The sequence below is a fragment of the Syngnathus typhle genome, linkage group LG14, assembly GCF_033458585.1.
Source record: "Syngnathus typhle isolate RoL2023-S1 ecotype Sweden linkage group LG14, RoL_Styp_1.0, whole genome shotgun sequence".
NCBI lineage: Eukaryota > Metazoa > Chordata > Actinopteri > Syngnathiformes > Syngnathidae > Syngnathus > Syngnathus typhle.
The window spans coordinates 2,961,900-2,980,458 of NC_083751.1; the positions used below are offsets into that span (position 1 = coordinate 2,961,900).

Here is an 18,559-nt window from a genome sequence, read left to right on the forward strand (position 1 = left end):
CATCTCTGGCCAAACACAGGAAGGAAGACAAATAAGTCGCTGGCTTGATAACCCGCCTTTAGTCTGTATGAGGGAGGCTCGCTTTAAACGCAGATGTGCAACACTTGCTGCAATGCGGCGTTGCTACGAATGAGACTTTTCTAATTTTAAGTGGGACACATTATGGAAAATTGGCTTTTTAATGGCGTGCAGTCAGATAGTAAGTCTCTGAAGTGTCTGTCCTCCCATCAAGTGTGAAATTAAACAATCAAGTAGATCTTTTCATCTGCTTGCATGTTTGGGAGAATTTGTCTGCCAGCAACAGGTAAAAACGGGTTTCATTTGCTAACGTCACCCGGCTTGAAACGCAAACCATTCTCAAATCCTATTCCCCCATTGAAACGAATGGAAATGCCATTGATTCGTTCCAAACAGTGGATCTTTGTGAGGAATGATAAAAAATATGAGCAGCATGTATTTTGCACTTACGCACGTACTTTGGCCAGATTTAAATTGGCATTTAAGTCGGCCAAATCTGCTCTATCGGACCATAAAAGGACGAGACAGCAAGTCGTTGACATGGTTTTAACCTTTGAGCCTTCTTTTGAGCAGGACAGTGTAGCTTGGGGGGCTAGCTAAGGGGATAAAGCAAGAATTACGAAACAAGCAGGGACAAGGAGGGGGGGGCAGTCGGGCCTAGCCGTGAGGCTGTAAAACAGTGGGGCGACTGTAGGAGGTCAACGCTGGACGACTCGGGCCCTGCAGTCATTTACACGTCTTCTTACAATGCCCAGCACCCTCCATCTTCTAAGCAGAGATGCTTGAGAGATGTAGAAGATCAGGGAATGTTTGGTCTACGGGGACAGACACTGAAGCCGGGGGGGGTGGGGCTATTACAGACTTAGACCCACCCCCATGAGATGTCTTGCGGCATTCCGCTCAGATAAGATGAAAGACAACTTTGGACCAATATTAACATTTGCCTGTGTCACCCGTCGGAATTATGCGATCCAGATGCTTCATCTGCGAGCGTACGCAAAGCATTCTAGGGGGGATGAGCGCGACCTCGTAAATCTTGAAATAACAGGCCACCGACTCGAGCTTTATTGTCAAGTCGGCATGGCTGCTGGGCGTATACGCCGTGACTTTTACAGGTCAACGTACGTCCAGGCGAGAGGGGCAAAGGTGAAAGCTCTGGCAATTCCGTAGCAGCATAAACTGACACTTTGCTAAATTGCTTGAAAAGTGGTCCAATGATTGTGCTTCAAAATTGGGAGCTGATGTGTGCACCTTAGCCACCGGGAGGCAGTGTATTACAGACACAGATGTACTCTGTCTTGCAGCGATATTAATCGATCTTCAGAGAGGCTAAACGCCCGCGAGTAAAATCTGTCTACACGTGTTGCTGCACCTTTTGTGTCAGCGGCTCAAAGGCTTGTAACACTGACTACTTGTTAGCCTGTCGATGTCATTTCCAACTGTGTGTTCAGCATTTCATTTAATGTCCACTAAACACATTCAATTCTAAAGCCACTACGTACGCGACATGTCGACAAAAGTTATTCAAAAGAAAAAACAAAAGAGTCACTTTTGCGTCAACACACCCCAAGATAAGACGGAGGCTGCAATCAAATGTTTTTTCTTTCCAGGCTCAGCTTTGGCGTGTATATACACAACATTTCATGTCAAACACAAGCCAGGCAGATAAGAGCCAGGCGGGCGGTTAGCACGACCCCAAGAGAGATGAGGCGACACGGGGGGGTTGTGCACTCTTATGCATCTGTGCAGCACAGTGACCAATAAAGTCATAAGCTTGAATGTTTGCAGAGGCGTGCTACCCCCCCCCCCCCCCCCCCCCCCTTCAGCCCTCGCTAATCCCAGCAGAGCGAGGCGAGCGGCCACGGGGTTAGAGGTCAGCTAGTTTTTGCTGCGCGCCCGTCATCAGCCGGCGTTCGGCAACACACACACACACACAACAGAGGTGGCAAAAGTACTCATGCTGTACTTAAACTTTTTTACATTGTAAGTTCAAAAAAGCTCATTTTGACAGGGGCAGAAAGTTCAAATATCATTTTTAAAATCCAAGAGGTAAAAGTCATCGGAAAAATAAACACTCAGGTAAAGCACAGCCACCACCACTGATGTCAACATGCCTCGCCAGCCTGCGCTCTGTGGGTGGCTCGTTGCGGTGGCGCGTGTTTAGCTTGGTGCGCAACGCAACGTTGATGGGAAGCTCGGTATCGCGCGCCCTGCCTGCGGTGTGCTGGAAAGTGGAGAAAGAGGCCGTCTGTTGAGGTTCGCCCTCACGGTCGTGCCACCCATGCCCGTGCCCTCGCCTCATGGCGCTCCGCCAGAGGAGGATGGAGGTGCGAGGTGGACCGCTCCAAGAGCTGCGGCCGTTAACTGGCAGCCCATAAAGTCGACCAGATTAAATACAAACTATAAAAAAATATAAAAACAAACACTCCGCTCATGACCTCACAGCATAAAGACCTACCAAGATGCAAATTGACATTTTAATTCATTACGTCTATGCTAATTTACATTAGCCCGTTTATGGTGTTTCATACTGTACGTTAGCATTACGCTAGTGAATTTAAGTGAACCGTTTGGTCTTAAACTAAATATACACTTTTATTTCACTTTGGTCTTGGTGTCATTTTTGACGGTAAATATTTTAATCCTGTCTGTTTTGAAACTGGGGTTTCCTTGGATTCGAAGTCCAATTTAGCTTTGTTTTGCAACTTTTGGAGCATATTTGCACGGAGAAGAGGGTGTGAACTCAAAAGTCAAGCAGTGAACCCGGTGGCCTCAGCGGCCTGACGTGCCCGCTGCGCGGCCCGCAGCTGGGGTGGGCCAGAAAACCCGTCCACGGTCACACCCACAACGGCCCGAGTGGCAAACACACGGCGACCGCTGCGGCGCGCCGGGCTAAAAAGGAATTTTGTCATGCGATTAATCGTTCCCCCACCCCTCAAAACCGCAGCACACACAACTCATTACTCCCTAATACCTCAATAAAAGGGGGGCCGACATTGCGAGATTGGATTCGCAAAGCACGGCCGAAGGCTAACGGGCTAAAACGTCCGAACGTGGCACTTGGGCTGAGAAAGTTGAAGCTCAGGTAGTGCGGGTGGGCAGCCAGCCATGGGAGAGTGGATCAAAGTGGAGCCAACGGAGTTAATGGACGCTGGAACTTTAAGCCCGGCAGTCTTCCTCCTCGTTTTAATAAAGCGGCTAGCTGGGGAACAGGAGCTTTTTTACGAGCATGTTTTTAAATTGAGACTTTTGGCACCAGGGCTCTTGATTTTTTTTCATGATTTACTTTGATTAAATCGGCTGAATGCTCCTCAGAGATAAAAGAGAAGATGTTTCAGGGTGATTTGGTTCAAATTATAACGGACGCATGTGTATCCTTTAACCCGCTAAAAACCATTTGGACATTTTTTCCTTTGCCGGGTATTTACAGTACTGGCTGTGAATATTTTCCCTCCAAACAACCTTGTTGACCAGGGGAGGAATCTGCAACCACCCCCAGTCAGTACAAAAACATACTAGCCAGCGGCAAACAAACCCGCAGACACCCACTTACCTGGTCGCTCTGAAGCAAACAAAATATTTACGCGAGGAGAAAGTGTGAATTGCTAATTGCGGAGGTTAATGACAATTTTCTTCTGCTTTGATGTGTTGCTTTCTACCATATTCTTTTTTTTCTGTCACTGACTGACCTGCAGCAGTAGCCTCTCGAAGGCAAGGCATGCGTCCCAGCGGGGTAGCAGGGGGTGTTGGAGGGTCTGCGCCGTGGCCAGGCCCTGCTGGAGCACCCCGCAGTGACTCTCTAGCGCCCCCGCGTTGTCTCGGAACGGCCGGGCGTAAGAGCACAGCTGTTCGGGGGTCACGCGGCCTTGGGAGGCAAAGGGAGAAGCAACATATACATGATCTGCAGCATTGGAAATAAACAAGGAGGCGCACAATTCGGGTAATGCATCCTGATGGGAACAGCGGCGTGGGGTAACAGTACAAATAGACACCAGGGGGGGGTGAGCGACACCCGGCGCTTAAGCTAATCAACACAATGCCGACCGAGGCGGACTCATAAGAGCGTGACGGAGATGTGCGAAGCCAATCTGCTTTTGGATTATTTACAGAAAGTCCAGAGAAGACAAAACCAGAGGCTGGACGGTACGGGGACGGAGGGCACGCATTAACTCCCCCCGTAACGACCGCGTCTTCATGTTGATGCTCCGAACCAGCACCAGATGTGGGAGTATTTCCTGTCGGACTCGGGCGGGCAGTGTTTTCTTTAGCGCGGCCAAATGCATGACTCGAGCAGGACCGGGACACATGGACGGGAAACGTCCAGAATGCTGAATAGAAAGTAAGATATAGGGAAGAACTAGGAGATGGCAAAATTACAAACGTTTTAAAGCAAACTGTGAGAAACACAGTGTGTTTTTTGCGCATTTACAAAAGGTAGGGTCAAGTTTCATCCTGAAATTAAAGTATTTTCGCATAACAAGCTACAGTGTGAGAGCATGAAAAGCTCCATTGTGAACAAAGCCCGCCATCATTTTTTTTTTTTTAAATCCTGTCCCGGCCTTAATGTGCCAACCATAATTTTTCAAGCACAGAACTGCCTCAAGTGCCAGAGCCAAGCAAAACTCCAGCGGATAATGGACGACTAAAAACGGTGTCGCTATGTGTCGAATGGAATCAAACTTTTAACGGTGAGGCGAGCCCACGTGCGCAAAAAGTCTGTTCCGGTTATCAAAGAACTCGGATTGAACCGTCGCTCTTATCTATGCTAATGAACGTTACGCCTGAGTCATTCCGAGAAAGTGTCGAGGTTTTAGAAAAATAAGAAGGGGTGAATGAATGGAAGACTTTGCACTAAGTGATCTGATCACAAGTGAGTTCACACTTGGCCTTACTTTTTGTTTCGATTGGCTGCATGAGATCCCGAATCTCTCCGTGTGAGCGTCTGGGCGTGAGTTGTGACCTACAGCAGGACTGGAAACGGCGGTACCGCACCATAAATAAAAATGTGCCGAAAGAGCGAGACGACGATGAAAGTCTTGAGGGATGAAAGAAAGGGCACAAAGTGCAAAGCGATGATTTAGTCCGCGACTGTAGGTGAACGGGAGGGTGACGGGGGGGGTGTCTGAGTTGTGGCCCACCTCAGCAGGCCGGACAGCCTCATAAGTAACGCTCCGTGAAAAGGGGACAACGGGAACAGACGAGGGAATTCTATTTACGTGCCCAGAAAGCAGAGGCAATTTTGGCTTCTGTTTAGGATTAAGAACGCATTTTTCATTGTTGAAGGAGACATATGCAATTTTTCACGTTGTAAAAAAGCCTTCCTAAGTGTCTAAAGATGTATATGTGAGATGTTTTGAATCAAAATTCCTCCACTTTGATGCTTTTCATTTCTTAACTCCACTCAAAGCGTGACCAAACGTACACATAGCATCAAAATGTGAATTTTAGCGTAGCGTTACACTCCTAATAAATCCACCGGACAATACGCACGGAAAACAGACGGATGGACGATGAAGCTGTTCCGGAGAAGTTTCCCGACGCGATAGATGAACGAACACGCGTAGGAGCCAGCAAGGGGAATTGCATCATCCGATTGTGCAGTGAGAAAGCTGACAGGTCAAGCGGAGGCTCTGAGAAAGACGATTATTTTCTCGGATGATGTTATCCTGTTGAGACGACGACGGGCCAAGTTGGGCTGCGGTGGATGTGAGAATGTTGGCGCTCTACAAAATGAGTGGACCGATTTTTCTTTTTTTTTTTTTGTAGCAGCGGATGTGATTTTACAACGTCCAGGCGGACTTGTGAAAAGGTTCCGTCTTTTTTTTTTTTTTTTAACTATCCGGATCAAATGAACTAATCAGCCAATTATGACAAAATGGACGATATTTGCCGATCGGTTATGTACTCTAACCGTTTATAGTACACAATCTCATTATTTATCACAAACTCGTGTTCTTAAATACAAAACAAATCTTACGTTTGACAAGACATGGTATAAATTTCCACATTTGTCCAAATTCATACCGATCGAAAATATCGTTCATACTGCAACGTAATTTAGACGTAATAGGAAGTGTTTTACTGCCACACAAGTGGACCGGTTATTATGCTGTTCCTTGTAAATCGACTTTTAAATGGAGAGTTTCACCCTGAGGTTAGCGTTTCTTTTTTTTTTTTTTTTTTGCATCGGCGGCCGGCCACCTTATTGATCGCTGTTAAATGTTCAGATGGCCTGCAAATTGTGTCTTAAAGCACAAAGGGGTGAAAAAAAAACACTTTGTGTGTGTGTGTGACTTCCACCACATCAACCAACCTGCTTGTTACCAGACACTTTTTTACCTCACCCATTACAGGAGTCGAGGGACCGAAAAGGGCCGGCCCACTTTTTGTGCCAGATGCTAACATTCACACTAAAACTGGAAATATGTGTGCGTCAGTACATCAGTCATGCAATGTGTGTCAGAAGGTTGCGCAAAGGTGAGCATGCACGGTGGGACTCGTTGACCCGATTGTGTGTGTGTGTATGTGTGTTTGTAAAATGACTTTATTTTTTGCGTGCCAACACATATTTTTATCCCTGGCCTCGGCCTCCTTTGCTTCATTACCAAACAACAAAAGTTTGCAAACGTGTGTGTGTGTCGCAGTTCCAACATGTGGTTCACATTTTCTCAGCGGCGGCCACATGTGCAAACACAAAAGTCTGAGCAAAAGGATTTGATTTTGACTCGGTAGGTGGCGCTGAAGAGCTGTTAATAAGGTGTCAAGACCCTTCGATTGGAGCCGTTCGGAATTTTGCGTCAATCAAAAAAAACATGCGAGTGAGTGTTAGTAGGTGATTAGACAAATTCGTACCCATGCTCATCTTAATGGGCAGATTCTCCTTGCTGGCCGCTTCCACCAGCTGCCTTCGGACCTCCATCAGACTTTCTTTGTGCTTGCTGGTCAGCATTACCTCCCACAGGGAACGTGCTGCAGGCGACCTGGCAGCAAACACAACAATGAGGTTTACTTTTTTTATTTTTGTCAATCCTGACAAAATAGTGTGGGTCAGATTGTAAAACTTTTCTTTTATTAATTCATTTTATTGCATTTAGGTCAATACATGGGATGCCATTAATTGTGGTGTTCCTCAAGGATTGCTTCTGTGCACCATGCAATTCTCCAGCGACATAATACTTTCACATCATTCACACTCAAATTTATCTAGATGGACAATCTAAGAATCTAATCTGTAACCACTTCACGCTGACTTCCAAGTAATTGGAAAAATCGGGGGCGCAACAGTCGAGTGCAAGTCTTTCACGTAATGCACAGAGGTGTTATTTACATGGGCAAAATGGATGAGACTGAATTTTGTCAGCGTGATAGTCGGAGCACGTCGACTCCCCTGCGGGACACCGCACAGGAAAAAGCCAGAATTAACATTGAGTCAACATTTGGAATGTTCCCTCCATCTATGTTAATACCGTTGTAGCGTGTCAAAGCCTCCTCTCGATAGGATCTCTCCCTGGTCTCCTTATCTCCTCGCTTACGGAACACTCTGATCCGCCTCGCTAATGGGACCGTAGCACAAGGCGATCTACCAGAGTGCATATCTAGGAAAACGATCAAGTGTTACTTTTGTGATATCAAAACTCCAAGAGAACAGATGCCTGTGAATATGGATGTTTTAGAATGAGCGTAACAATTATGCTAAGTGCCGTTAGCCGGTCTATGTCTTTTGACATCATATGTTAGTATGGTGAGGTTTGGTTGAACATTTTGTATACAATGTTTAAATAGTTGGATATTTCCAGTAAAGTTGTACTGGGCGTTGGGCGTGACAAGCAGCTTGAAGCTAGCACACTTGGCCTCTTATTGAAGAACTGTATGAGCAAGAGGGTAAGAACAGGTGCTAAAGAAGAATGTTTTAAGAGCTTTCTACATTTTCTATAAGGCTTGTTTGTCTTTGTCGCAGATTTTCGCCCATCACGGCTGGTTTTATTACATATCTTCAACGAAAACCACACCCCTCTGTCACATGTTCCAAATCCAGATGAATTGGAAACGACTCGGAGGAAATCAAAATGCACTCAATCCCATGCAACAGAATTGCAGCGGCAACGACATATTTATTACATCCCTCCTCTTTGATTTGCTGCAGCACTGACAGATTGTTGTCAGGGGGAATAAACAAGAAAAACAAAATTCCCGTCTTTTGCGTCTCTCTCGCAAAGTTTCCAGCGACAATGGCGGGGGCGAGCGAAGCGGACAAAGAGCGAGGGAAGGTAGACGGAGGGAGGAAGGGGGCGCTTGTTGACAAATGTGCTGCATTTTTTTTTTTTTTTTGTCGTCATCGTCGTCTTTTGTGCTTTCTAACTGCCGCCATGTGTTTAATATCAGATGTAATCTGTTCCAGACCTCAGGGCTGGACAGGGAGGAGAAGGGGGGTATCACGGCGGGACGGCCGCCATCTTCTCAGAGGAGTAAAAGAAAAAAAAGAAAACAAAAAAAAGTAAAGACGACACGTCTGTTTAGTGGTTTGCGGGAAAAAAAAGATACACGCATATAAATCAGTAATTTCTCAACAATATGCACGCTTGCCTAAGTTGTGGGGAATTCCAAACGTTAGTCCAGACCCATGACATGGTTTCATTTCTGGAGAACATTATTATTATTCTTTTTTTTTTTTTGGGACAAATCGTTTAGTAACATCTAGCGTGTTTGACGTGTTTGAAATGCTCGACCCAAACGCGCACGTCGTCTTCTCTAGCATGTTTGCAAAACATCTGAGTGCGTGTGTGTGTGTGCGCGCGCGTGTGTGTTCCCTGAGGACCAAAGCAATGGATGAAATATGGTTCTCATTTGGCTCCTTGCCCACCTTTCACAACACACACACGCACACACATCACCCCTTGACGCCTTCCCTGCTGGGCCATTTGGTCAGAAGGGGGCGGGGCTTCTCGCTAAAGTTTGTAATGGCCCCAAACTAGGTGAGCAACCCCACACTTGGGAACATTGGGGTGAGGGGCGGTGGGGGCTACAAACCGCCTGAAGGGGGCACTCTCGCACTCCGACTCTTGCCAGCGCTACGAAGGTGGCCCAACATCACATCGGGCGAAGGAATGAGTCGGCATATTTAAGTGATGAAATAACAGATGAGTGTCTGCATGCATTAATGAGCGAGGGGGGTTCGAGGGAAAAGAGGCTGGTGGAGTGGGTGGGGGGGATTTATTCCTGGAAGCGTGTGAGAAGGCAAAGAAGAATGTTTCTGTTTCCTGTGTGTTCGTTTTAGGAATCGTGCAGTTAGTTTCGGCGCGTTTTCTTTTAGTCGAGAGGAACCTCGAAGAACGATTGGTTTCGGATTTGGGGAAAAATCTGCAGATAACGCAGGTTGGGGTGAGGCAGAAAATTGTTTGTCCCAAATTTTTTTCTCCCTGATGGGAAAAAGGAGGTGTCACTTTTTTGGGAGGCGTTTGTGTAAAAGTGAACTTTTATGGACATTCGCTCAAATTACGACAACTGCACGACATCGGGGCGCTCGGACTGTCTTCGTTTATGCATGACGCACTCTTGTACTTGCGTGAAAAGTTCATGTCATGATTCATGAGTGAGTCATGCAGAATAAATACCATCCCTGAACATGCTCCGGGACGGGATTGAACATTTCTCGTAGGGTCCATTAGCTCTTATTTTATCGCTCCCCTCCTTGTCCGTTTGGCTGCTGCAGCCGAAAAGCATGATTAAGTTTCCGGCTTTTTGTTTTCTTTCTTTTAACAGAACACTACAAAAAAACAAGATCCAATAAAATAGGAGGAACCGCAACTGGAGCGAGAACATGTGTTTGTGTGAGGCCCGTCCAAAAACAACTGACATCGCCTTGCTTTTCAGACAGTTGTTGACCGGACTGTTGTTGACAGCTAGGAAAGTTCAGCACCTACGCACGTCACACCTCACGACCCGAGCGCACGTTAGGGCAACCGACTGCGCTCCAAAATACGACCCGAGAAGTTCCTGTTGATGCTGCGCTCTGAAGTTTGCGCAGCGGATGTGTCAAGGGAGGAGACGAGAGGCAGAAGCCCCGGCCTTGAGTGTCGGTGTGTCCTGGCAAGAGCGACAGACTAATGACCTGGTAGATTTATGGATTGGGGGGGGGGGGCGTCAGCAGGAAGTGAGCAGAGGGACGTCGACACGACTACAAATAAAACTTGAATGCAATGAATGAACCCTCAAATCTTTAAAACGCTCACCAAAAAATTCATCGGTTTTTTTTTGTGATGCCCCACCTAACAAATATTTTCATTTAAAAAAAAAATCGACGGTATAGTCTAAATGCAAATGGCGACCAACGCTGTATTGTTTGAGGCCTGCTGCTTCTTTAGCATTTCAAAAGAAGTCCTTCTTTGAAGGACTCGGATGCGAGGATCTGAGGGCTTATCTGTGCGGATGTTTTATCTTCAATACGTGCACAGTGTCCTTTGGTGGAAACGCAATAAAAGAGGATCAAACGGACAAAAAAAAAAAAAGGTTATGTTATGTTATCTCGGAACAGGCTGTTCAGGTGAAAGTGGTCACACATGGTGGACAAGTCCAACATTACTGCCACTAATAAATTAACTTTTTTATTTTTGCAGGATTTGCGCGGGAAAAATACAACATTTGCGTCAGCAGCATTCACACCGAGACCTGAATTGACAGCAATACTGCCATTTTTTTTTTTTCCTTCACCCGAGCTTGGGACCGAAATAAGCATTTCTTTTATTCCGCGCAATCTGCCAGGCGCATTTGAGGTAGATGGCAACCTCGCCGTGTATTTTCTCGTGGCTAGGGTGTGGTCCGACACGCGGAACCGGATCTCCACCTTGACCACCCATGCGCTCACTCACACACACATCAAGGTCCGAGGTTGAGCCAAGTCCTGGGGGGGATGGGGGACTGGGTGCCCTCAGCCGTGCCGCACAGGGCGAGGAAAGAACTCCGGGAGCCAAGCCCAGCACAGACGTGGCGGCGAAGGTAGCCGACCGCAAGCTTTCGCTCCACATGGCGCGCGTTTATTCAACTCTGGGTTTGTGCTGCGGAGAGTCAGTGGCGTTGATACAAGAACCGCAAGGTTTGAGAGACCCTCACCGGCAGGTTACAGACAAAACAAAACGGGAGAGTCATTATAAAGTAAGTGCGGCAGAGCACTACTTTTCTTTTGAGGAACCCTTTTCTTCACTTTAGAGACGTGAACCTCAATTGTTTTATCAATCGACTTTTTTCCAGGACATTTTTCCACCAACTGCAACATCAATCGTTTGTCATCTTTTTATGGAAGTCCAAAATCAATGAACTGATTATTTAAAGGACCCTGTGATAATAGTTTGTCCGTAAACGCAATTAACTTGTTTTATGTTAACGTGTGGGTCGGCGTAAACACAAGCTGCTTCCTTTGAAAGGGTTTGCACGAGAGCATTGTCTCGAACACGACACTCAAATTGGGAAATCTGCGCCTTGCTGCCATGTTTTGCCTGCCGAACATCTGCGACGAGGCTCGATGGGGACATCTGCGCCACCAAATGTGCGTCGGGAACACTCCCGCTGATCGTGGAGACTATATGAAAACAATTTAGTTTTACCCTCGTCACACATTTCAACTCAAATTAATCTTGCATTATATCGCTATTAAGCGAGCAGGCATTCAAATTATGCAGTTGGTTTGAACTTTGTTGTGTTTGAATTTGGATTTTCTTATGGCAGTGACAAATAAATAGCTCAAAGCAAAAATGATTTTCTTCTTACTTGCAAAACTGTCCCCCCCCTCCGCACCACCACAAACATATTAGACACTCACCGGGTTTGCGCCAGGCAGCCCGGTGCCACGCAGCTTTCGGAACCAGGACAGATAAGCACCCCGGTCAGTTCTCGCATGTCGACCTGCACGTCCGTCACGTGACCCGGCAGAGGTTTCAGCATCGTCAATATCTTTTCTGCCAGGCTGTCACCATGATGACCGACTGCACCTATTATTATTTCCAGGAAAAAGAAAATGTTTCTCTCTAATGTCAAAAAAGGGGTGTGTAAACATTTTATATTCTCTTCGTGACCGAGCAAACAAACGAGACATACCCGTGAGGTCCATGGTGCGGTCGACAAAGATGATGGAGGCCTTATTGGGGGCCGTCTTCCTGCGGTTCTTGGCCTGCGGGTGAGTGGCCAGTTCCCCCGCGATGAGGCGACTCATGGGGCCCAAGGCGAAACTTTCCTCCCTGGTGCCAGTGGCCTCCAACATGGCGTTCAAGGCCTCCGCCAGTGCCTTGATCTTCAACTGCAGCTCGGCGGGGAGCGCGTGCATGTCCACGTCTTCCAGGCTGGCAAAGCGCTTCTTCTCCGGCCGCTTGCCGTTGAGGGCGCGCAGGTCCGGCGGCAGCAGAGGGAAGAGGTTCGCAAAGGCGGGCACCAGAAGCAGCTGCTGGGACACGGTGGCGAAGGACAGCGGCACGTGCAGGACCTCGGCCGTGTAGTTCATGTCGCCCATCCACTCGCACAGCTTGTCCTCCAGCTGATCGAAGACAGGCGTGGAGGTGTCAGTGTCGGCCGCCGCTGTCACGTTGTTGGCGAGCAGGTGCAGCGGGTGGGACACGGCCGTGATCACGACGCAGTATTGCAGGTGGCTGAGTGAGATGATGTCCTTCAAAGTGTCCACGGTGCGTCCCTTCAACAAGGAGCTAACCTAGGGGATGGAAAACATTGGTACATTTCCAGAAATGATTCAAAATTTAATTTAACTGAGGATGTGGCCTGTGTTCAGAACTAAATCATCACATTCAAACTCATTCAGAGTGCCTCTAATTAAAGTTAACTCAAATAAAGTTCTGATGTTCTTAGTTTTACTTTGGAAGACTGAGAAATGGTATTTGGATAAGTTAAAAAAAAATGCCTCCACATAAATCTGAAATCAAGCAGTTTAAGGGGAAATTTGAACACTTTTTGTAAGAACTTTTTTTACTGGCCATTTCGGGTGGTTTATCATGAGATATTGACGTTGACTTATCTTATACGTTATCTTTTGTAGGCTAACATGCAGTCGTGCTCAATTCACCCATTGACTACATTTTCTGAGCGCGTGCCTCATAAGGTTAACCGGGTCAACTATTTGCTTTTTTAAAATGTATTTATTTACTTATTTTGCTGTTTTTACTCACCACAAACACCGCCTTGGGTTCGTCCTCGCTACACGATTCGAAGCTGGAGAACTGCTTCACGTTTCGGGCTCCGGCGTCGAACAACGCGGCGGCACCACCAGCGGTCCAGTGGAGGACTTCCGCGGAGGGGTCGTCCATGAAAACAACCGCCCGGTTCACCTTGGACAGAACCCGGTCCCACATTTGAACCGGGAAGTGCCACACCGCCTCCGGAGTAACCATTTTGCCCACACTAAACAGTCAGTCAGCGGCTGAGCTAATGACAACTCAGCCCGGCAAAAGAACAAACACGTTGATGACGTGTCAGTGCTGCGTCGCGTATATTACACGTCACGGCCAAGGAGCAACGTTGCCATAGTGAAGTGGCATTACGCAACAGCAAGATGAATAGATGGAAGGTAAAAGGGCTTCATTCACAATTAACTCTTTCTGCTGACATTCTATTTCGTAAGTGGATTGTAGTCACGGTTTATTTCACATGAATGCTCATTATAGTTGCAGTATATGTGAGTGACTGCAGCCCTGGCAAATGCATCTAATGCTTAAAGTAATCATGCGTGAAACAATAGGAGCTAATTCAAGTCCCGTTAAATCCTCATTCCATTAACACTTAATACTTCCAACTGAATGTGAGTGCCTTTGAGCCGTGATGCATTCGGACATTATCAGACCATAGGAGAAAACAAAAGCAGCTTTATATACGTAAGTTCCATCTTTGAGATTCTGATGGGGTTGGTCAAATTAGAATAAGGCATATGAAGCCAGTCTTCTGTTTGTATCAAGCTTACAGCACTGCCATTTTGATCCCGTGCCACCCTCCACTGTCGACTGAAATCAAAGTGCCCTCGGGCTCGCATTGCAAAGGTCGCCGATGTATGGGTTCGCTCATGTGACGTTGGGAGTGACCACAAACAAGCTTGAAGAATGCACTTGCAAGATTCTTTATGAAGTTCACTGTTCACAATCACAGCTCAAATATTTCCAAGACATCAAATCAGTCATATTTTGGAGGAGAAAAAAAAAAAAAAAATCTGTTGACTCAAACATGAAAGTACCAGTGGGATTATTTTTATATCCTACTCTTGACTAACTTCTCGTGACAGAAAGGGGTTAGTGTCCTGTCTGTGCATGTGTGTGAACATGCTTGGCGGGGGTGTGAATGTGATGACTATAAAGAGCCTGTTTGCTGAAGACGAGCCAAAATGACCCAGTTAAGGTGTATAAAATGAGTTAATGGAGTCACGAGAATTGTCAAAGTGGACGACAAAGCGAGATGAAGACGTGTCCAAAAAAAAATAAACTTACAAAATAATCTTGCATATTTTCTTGCTTAAAATTGTAGTAAACACATTTCCCAAATGTTCTATAAATGGCCATGATTTGGTTTTTTTTTTTATGAATGCCCATGTTGCGACACAATCGCACATGCACACACACGGAGCTTCCTTTGAAGGCATAAACACATCTGGATGCCATCCCCTCTCCTTTCTTTCCACAAAGACCCCTTAGCTAGAGAGGGGGGAGGTCGCAGCAGTTTTTCGGCCACACTAGAGCATAATCGCGGTTGAATGGTGAATTGCAAAATTTAAAACTCTCAAAACGTATTTTGTAAATCATACCTCTCAAGTCCAAAAGTTACAAAACAACATGTCGATTTTCATTAGCCCAACAATGGCGTTTGGCACTATCTGTTAGCATTAAGCTAACAGATTTTTTTTATTTTTGCTATTTATGTCCACAATATTTCATTCACTTTTGTTTTACGTGTCAGTCTTAAAGGGAAAAACTTCAAAGATCCCCAGACGCTGCGGCTAGCGTGAGTAATTGTTTCCTACCTGTGGTGCTCTTGCAGTGAATGTTTGATGAGGGCCACAAAGTTGCATGCTTTGCAGCGAATGAGAGCACAAACTGCTTAGGGCTAATTGCAAACCAAATGTGCTTGCGTGGCTTCTTGGCTCTCATACAACTGCTTCACACTTGGAAATGGACTTGATGGATTTCACGCGGGCATGAGGTGGACGCCGCTGTCGCAGACTCAGTGTGAACACCTCGTTTAAGGCTTTCATTGAAAGTGACTTTAAAAATAGCTCGTAGCTAATAAACAATGTTACCGATCCGATCAAACTAATTTATGCCTATCAAGACTGTGGTTCCGGGTCTCGGAGGGGTTCTGCAATTAGTATGACACGTGTCCTCTTCACCAAACAAAAACATCCGACTAAAAAAGCAATTTGCCTCTCCTTTTCTTTTGCTTCTGGCGAGGTCCCCACGGCGGGCCTGTTCAGCACATTTCTCCCGGCCGAAACGACACCGTCAGCGCTTTTATTTTTCTTCTTGCAAGCAGTGTCCTATTTTTATCACGAGGCAGGCACTATAACTTCAAGAAAAATGGAGCGTTATGGATAAAAGCCGCGTAAAAGCCTTTTAAAAAGGGCCTTCTGCTGGATGTTTGGCAGTTGAGGCGTATTTAGCCGCCTCTTGGCACGGCTTCACCTGCTGGCAACATGGCGACTAACAGAGGGTGAAGGAGGCTCGCGTGAGATAAAAATAGAGCTTCTATTTGGGGATCTTTTGAAGATAAAGATGTGAAGCTTTCCTGGATCGTCCATGGATTGCCGCCAGCACACCTGGACTCAGGAAGACATACAAGCCCCGTCCAGCGCACAATTGTTTATTATGACATTGCAGCTTGTGCACCCCGAATTGCAAATCAGTCATTTTTGCAGCTGCATGCGTGATGTGACCCAAGGGAGGTTCTCCAAGGAGGCCTTTTGAACCCTTCGAATTTAATGCGATCACCCCTAAGGGACTCCAAAGACAACATATGAGCTGCACATGAAAAGAGACATGAATACACCTATTTGGTCCAGAGGGATGGAAACCAGAAGCGAGTAGAAGTGAGTTAACTTTACAAAAAGACGATAGTGGAAACGGTGGAGGAAGGAAATGTCATGTTGGAGAAATTGCGCGGAAAGCGCAGTTTGCACACACAAAGACAAACACAACCGATAGCGAGTATCACTGGCATCATTGCCAGTGTGAAACTCAGCCAAGGCTTAAATACGTAACACACACCGATAGCAACACAAAACTTTGCTAAAAATAGCCAAGATCACTTTCATTCGTCACGGCAGGAGAGGAGAACACATTATCTCCACGGTACATACGGTTGTGTATGTGTGACGTAAAAGGTAGGACACACACACACACACACACATGTAATGGGTGACATTAGGATGGAGGAAAGAAGAATCTATAAATATCTCATGTGTGTTTGGCACGCACATTGGTCTCTCACTTCCCCTCGTTTGACCCACAAGTGTCATGCCGCATTAGAACAAGCACTTTAAAATGTGGATGTGAATGGATGAAGATTCTTTTTGAGTCTGTGGGTTCATTACAACCTGATAAATATCCTCAAAATACGTGGGGACTGGAGGGACATCCCACAAGAAGGAAAAATACAAAATATGAAAAATGATCCCAAAAGAAAATCAAGGAAAAAACTGTAATAGCACCAGTCACCACTAGATGGCAGACATACCTGCACTTGCACTAATTCTTAGCTGATTTTAAATGATAGGCAGGACAAATATTAACATTTTAAGTGAGCAAAATGAGTTCTTGCACTTAACTGTGATGCCAGTTTGTTGTTTAGCACTTTTGTGCCATCCTTGGATGTTTTTGTTTTTTTTGCAAAAGAGCCCTTTGCACTAAGGGGAAAAAAAAAACAGCATGTAGACTGTAGAGTTCCTGTTTTGTAAGATACAAGGATAAATTGGATCGCTTGTGATGGGACTCACCTCGACGTGCCCTGGGAAGCATTCCATTAGAGGAGCTGGACTTCACCTGCAGTTGACTCCAAAGTCTTCTCCATCCATCCAGCCAGCCAGCTGGAGATCCTTTGACACGGGGCCAGTCACTTCAAACACGAGCGAGCTTTGTTATGCTCTCTTGATTCATCTGTTTGTATGTTGGCTCGCTCCCGCTTGCTTTCTTCCCGTTTCCTCAAACGAAAGGCATATTGCAAACACTGCCGCTCGCAGATAAAAAGTCAAATGAGGCTTTCGATGAAAACCTTGGTTTGAAAATGTGATTTACATTTTAAGGGTGATGCTGAAACACAGTAATGATGTCAGTTGGAATTCTGAATTTTATTTGACCTAGTTTTACGGCAAAGCTATATTTTTTTTAGTTCTGTACGTGTAGGATATAATATAAAGTTATTCTGAGAACTTAGTACATTTTGCAAGTCAGTCATTTCCTGCCCACATGTCTTCAGTCAGCCTCAAACGGGAGCAGTTTGTAAAATTCAAGAGCAGGAATAGCGATTTGTGATGCCAGCACCATTTTTCCTGCACTCCCGCTCGCATTGTTCTCTTTGGGTCTTCCGAATGTTGTGTACGTGTGTGAGGGCTGAGCGCCAGCGCGCATGGATCGAATGAGCCCGGAATAGAGCGCGCCGACAGATCCAAGATTGCTTTCACGATCAGACAGCCACAGCTGCTCGACAGACCGCGTTCAACGTCACAAAACGTCTTAGCCAAAGATTTAAAATCGAGATTTATTTATGGGATTGTTTTTATGGAGAGATTGAGATTTAAGATGTTCAAGAGTCTTAAAAAAAAGATATTTAATGCAATGGAAGCTTTAAAATGTCAAATCAAGTTCAATTTGAAGATCAAAATGTTTATAGAATGAATAAAAATGATGAATTATTCAAATGGTATCAAAAGCAGGGTCGTCACGGGAGTTACGATCAGAGATGTCACAGGAGGGATAATTAGTAAGGTTCTTTGACGTAAACAACCACATTTGTAAGTTCTCCTGTTTACATTTTGTGTCCTTGCTCCGGGTTTCCCCTCGTCCGCATCACCACAAACGTCCAAATAAGGCGGCTAGACGACCGAGCGCCTCCGCTTTGCTCTTTATCGGGGGCGGAGGCATCCTTCCCGCCCTCGTCGACGTGTCACTTTGGATTTACACGTGCTGGAGGTCGGCGAGTAGACCGAGCCCAAGGCCGGAGCGCTTCAGAACTTGAGAGAACATGCGCTCATGTTTTGTCTTCCGTCAAGGACTTTCTCTTCTCTTTTATGAATCATTTCCTTTTTACTTTCACCCGATACATACGTGTGCAACATGTCCACCGGTTTATTAGGAACAGCAGGTTCTCCTGGCGCAGTGGTGGGCCATATTTAGCGTTTGACAGGGGGAACGGCCGCTTGTTAACCTCAAGAGACGGTCGGATGGGATGAGAGACAGGATGGAAAGCAGAGGGGAGGAGAAGAATATCCTTTACCTGGAAAACGTTTCCCGGCGAGGTGGTGTCAGAAGAGAAAGGAATCGACTCAAAGCTCAAGTGAGCGGATGTGCCGACG

The 18,559-nt window shown here is 46.1% G+C and overlaps 1 protein-coding gene across 1 annotated transcript in view; it reads right to left on the reverse strand.

Moving 5' to 3' along the window:
• scfd2 (sec1 family domain containing 2) overlaps nucleotides 1–13,875 on the reverse strand; it is a 40,667-nt gene extending 26,792 nt beyond the window's left edge. Inside the window, exons 1-5 of the mRNA XM_061297549.1 lie at nucleotides 13,182–13,875; nucleotides 12,106–12,709; nucleotides 11,831–11,999; nucleotides 6,871–6,998; nucleotides 3,708–3,883 (exon numbers count right to left, since the gene is read on the reverse strand). Coding sequence (XP_061153533.1) covers nucleotides 3,708–3,883; nucleotides 6,871–6,998; nucleotides 11,831–11,999; nucleotides 12,106–12,709; nucleotides 13,182–13,403 — 1,299 coding nt within the window. The 5' untranslated portion in view covers nucleotides 13,404–13,875. The remainder of the gene's footprint in view (nucleotides 1–3,707; nucleotides 3,884–6,870; nucleotides 6,999–11,830; nucleotides 12,000–12,105; nucleotides 12,710–13,181) is intronic.
• Between the last annotated feature and the right edge of the window lie 4,684 nt (nucleotides 13,876–18,559).